Source organism: Trachymyrmex septentrionalis, unplaced genomic scaffold (genome assembly GCF_001594115.1).
Source record: "Trachymyrmex septentrionalis isolate Tsep2-gDNA-1 unplaced genomic scaffold, Tsep1.0 scaffold85, whole genome shotgun sequence".
Classification (NCBI taxonomy): domain Eukaryota; kingdom Metazoa; phylum Arthropoda; class Insecta; order Hymenoptera; family Formicidae; genus Trachymyrmex; species Trachymyrmex septentrionalis.
Genome location: NW_017306038.1, coordinates 402,235 through 406,370, shown reverse-complemented (window position 1 = coordinate 406,370; position 4,136 = coordinate 402,235). Strand labels below are relative to the sequence as shown.

Here is a 4,136-nt window from a genome sequence, read left to right as displayed (position 1 = left end):
GAGACTCTTTCATAATCCCCCAGCGCTGGGAAAACGTGATCCGCCGGGCAGATTTTTCGTTCGTCGCGTACTTGAAAAGCCGACTCGTTTGAAGGGTACCGGGATTACGTCGCTTTTAATCACTGGCGGTACACAGTCTAGCTTTATAAGTACGCTTTATAAGTCTCGCCTATATTTAAACATCTCCGATACCACTCGCTGTTTCATACAACTGCTCTTCGAATCAATTCCTCGGACATTTTCGAAAGCTGACACAGATATATGTGTTATAACCGATTTAACCTTTAGAGGATGGAAATATATTTTTAAATTCTCACAGCTTTTTCCTGAGTAAGATTTCTTTGATTATTTATTATTTGTACTTCTTGTTTCGAAATATCACAGTTTCAACGTCACTTACTTAGTCTGTCTCTCTCTCTCTCTCTCTCTCTCTCTCTCTCTCTCTCTCTCTCTCTCTCAATCTATAAAAGTTAATAAAATCATCCATTATCTTCTATCTTTTCCAATTGGGAGTAAAGAGAAAGATATCTTGTTAAGATGATGAATAGCTCATATAAATTTTCGAACACGCATATACTTATTTTTGAAAAGGAAATGATCGATTTCCTTTTTCTAAAGTAGCAAAGTACATCACTGTAGACGTCTACATTGAATAGAGCGTTTGATGCAAGGAGGACCGCAACCAACAATAGAGCAAAATAATAATAGAGCGACGTGGTCGAAGTCGTAATTAAAATCTAATGCTATCAAGAACTTCCAACTTGAGATGAATTGTTGCGGAACACGCGACGTGATCGATCATCCACGGCGCATTACCGAATAAAAGCCTCATCGTACTATCGTAGAATCCGCAACAAGCAAAGCAACGCGATTCGTTCGTATTTCCATGTCAGGCTGTGCGTACCGCTTTGAATAGCAAGTATTTCGAGGAAAGAACGAGTCATTCTAATGTTTCGTTTCTTTTTGCCGAGAGATATAGAAATATACGTATAATCATAATACTAACGGAAAGGGTATCCTTTATATTTTATTTTAACATCTAGCTTCCTTTTTTTTCTTACATAGATTTCGTTTCACGATTATGGCAAGTTATAAGACATTTACTGTGTGGTAAAATCAATAGTTTGAATAGTAATAATGAGAATATTGCTCGTTAAATGTACGAATCGTAAAATGAAATCTTAAAATATTGTACAATACATAAGTATATTTAATTACGTATGATATTCCTTTATTATTTATTACGCATAATATTCTAATTTTTTTTTTGGCAGAGATTATTCGATTTTCTTTACAGCTTTTACACGTAAAAGTCGTAAAAAGGAATTTAAATAATTTCTGATAGAGAAAGGGTAATCTCTTACAAATCTTCCATTTCCCTATGATTTCAAAATCTGTACTAAATCAAGAAGCCGTTTCATGAAATTGAAATAAACTGTCTATTGACACTCGCAGTAAATTAGTGCCGAACTCATTAGTCCCTCTGACCGGTTCGGAGGACGATGCAAACAGAGAATATCTCTACCGTGGCATATACCGGGTGTGACTCACCTCGAATGCAGAGCGCAGCCGCGCTGCACCGTGATGTAACTCGACGCTGGTGGTGGCGGAGGGGGTGTGAGGTATGTCGACGGTGGTAGTTCATGTCTGTGGGGATGATTGTGATGGTGATTATGAGAATGGTTCAGGGAGCCTCGCAAAGTCCCAGGCAGATGGCGATGTGACTGCTCGCTGCAAACATCAATGGGAAAAAGACGTTAGTCAAGGGGATCGATACTGAAACTCTCGGGTGGTTATTCTTTTCCCACCGGATATGTACCGGGTACAGATGAAGTCCTACCAATGGTCGATCGTGCAGAAAAGTGTCTACTGTCGGTAATACTCAACGCAAGATAAGAGCCGGGAAAATGCGACTCGTGCGGATATTAAAGACTCTCATAATAATTCCATTTCTATAAATAATTTTTCAGTAGTATTTTTTCAACAGAATAGGATAAATAAAATTATGGCATTTTTTTTCTTTTCGATAAAGAAAATATTCGGTTTAAAGTATTTTATTTAAATTTGTGTTTATAATAAAAACAATATAATTTATTACAGTATTTTTTAGTACAAGTAAATTTAAACAGAGTGGGATATTTTCTTAAATGAAATGTATTATAATTTATTATCTCGATGTGCAAAAAAAAAAAACAAAAAGAGATATGCATTCATATTATTCCTTTCTTGTAATAAATTATTTACAAATGTATGCGCGCAGGATAAAGTTCTCTTAAATCTCGCAAACCCATAAATTTCATATAGCAGTAAAACATTTGAAATCCTGCATCTTAAATTAATTAATATTAGAGTCATGTTGCTTCATAATCTTGTTTTATTTCCCTGAACCATGCCATACACGTTCTTCTAATCAATTTAAAGAGTTTTAATTCTTATCAGATTGATAAAGTGTTATCGAATCAAACTCGTTTTAAACCCTTTTCACATCAGCGTTAATGCTTATTTTAGTAATGGCATCATGCTCTTTCTGTATATTTCAATACTTATCGAGCTATCGAGCAATATCAGTTAGATAAATGCTAAAGATAAGGAACATTTTTCATCGTTAGTAATAAAAGGGAAAAGATAATATAGATACGTAAAAAGAAATATATAGTATGTTCTATATCAGGCGTTACAAATAATTTCGGGAAAGTGAATTTTCTGAAAAAAAATTGCTCAAGCATTTCACAATTTTGAAATAAAAATACGACACAATAAAATTTTTATACATTTTTTTAAACATCAACGTTACCAGTATTTAAAAGTAGAATCATATAATTTTTGTACATAATACGCTCCTTTAGTTATTCTATTTAAAAAAATGTTGATATAATGTTGATAACAATTATCAACATTTAAAAGTTTCTGAGATAGTTTACATTTTATGTCAAAGTATGTCAGAATATTTTTATACACAAAATAATAAAATTAGTTGACGCAAAAAAGTATCACTTAAAAAAATTAGGAGATCACTTTTTCTCAGTAAATTTTGAAACTGTATAATTATTAAGAAAAAATTTTTTGTAATGCATGTTTTTTGAAAGTAATTATATGTTTTATTCATATCAATTAATTAATCTTTTATTTTATACATAAAAATATAAAGTTAAAATTATTAGAAAATAAATATTTTATATGATATTTTACACATATATTATACATGAAGATATATCAGAATAAAATGTGAAATACCAATCTTTTGAACTATCGATTTTTTAATAAGCTTACTTTAATACTTTTATATGCAGAATATCTAGAAGAAACACACACACACACACACACACACACACACACACATATTTCGTGAAAAAATCGTATATTTCCATTTAAAAAATATCAATGAGATTAACATACATTAATGCATAAAAAATGTATATTGCAACACATTTCTTCCTGCTTAAAATTGTGAAAGTCTTATGCGTGAGTAATAATTTTTTTCATAAAGCTCACTTTAAAATTACTGAATTTTATTTCTTAAAATAGAACAATCAAAAATTTTTGATTAATAAATTCAAAATGACGTTCTCCATCATTATATAATTCACTTCTTTTACACAGTAATTATTAATGCTAGCATATTTTTTATAACTAAGAAGATATACAAATGTTTTGTTAACGTGGAATTTTTGAGATACGATTTGTTTTCGCACCTGCCAGTAATTATAATACATGCAGAGGGACGTTACATCCGGTCGCGAGACACCATCGCACCTGGGCCCCCTTTATTCAGAAATTCTGGAAGGGGTTGTACGCACAATAGATGATTGTCTACATCCGGAAAGCTTTGCTATTTGTTCGAGACATTTCCATAGATATTTGTCGCAAATTTTATGTCTGTTTACAAGCGAAAGCATTAATCTACTAATTAGCAGATTTTCTGGCAAATACAAATTTGCTTTCTGAGCAAAGATATAATCATCTCATATAAACGTATAAATGGGTAAATGAGATATACAGAGACATGACTATTGTGTTGTGATCGTTCTATAAATGCAACCAAGTTAGTAAATTCTTGCAAATCGATATTTCACAAAATTCAGTCATTTAATTTATTTCTAACCTAAAGTTAATTTATTTCTAACCTAAAAGAAAAG

At 31.7% G+C, this 4,136-nt stretch overlaps 1 protein-coding gene across 2 annotated transcripts in view; it reads right to left on the bottom strand.

The window, feature by feature from the left end:
- The window catches only part of LOC108755157, a 108,799-nt gene that overhangs the window by 98,663 nt on the left and 6,000 nt on the right, over window positions 1-4,136 (bottom strand). For both annotated transcript variants that reach the window (XM_018498005.1, XM_018498006.1), the window contains exon 3: window positions 1,552-1,731. In XM_018498005.1, coding sequence (XP_018353507.1) covers window positions 1,552-1,731 — 180 coding nt within the window. The remainder of the gene's footprint in view (window positions 1-1,551; window positions 1,732-4,136) is intronic.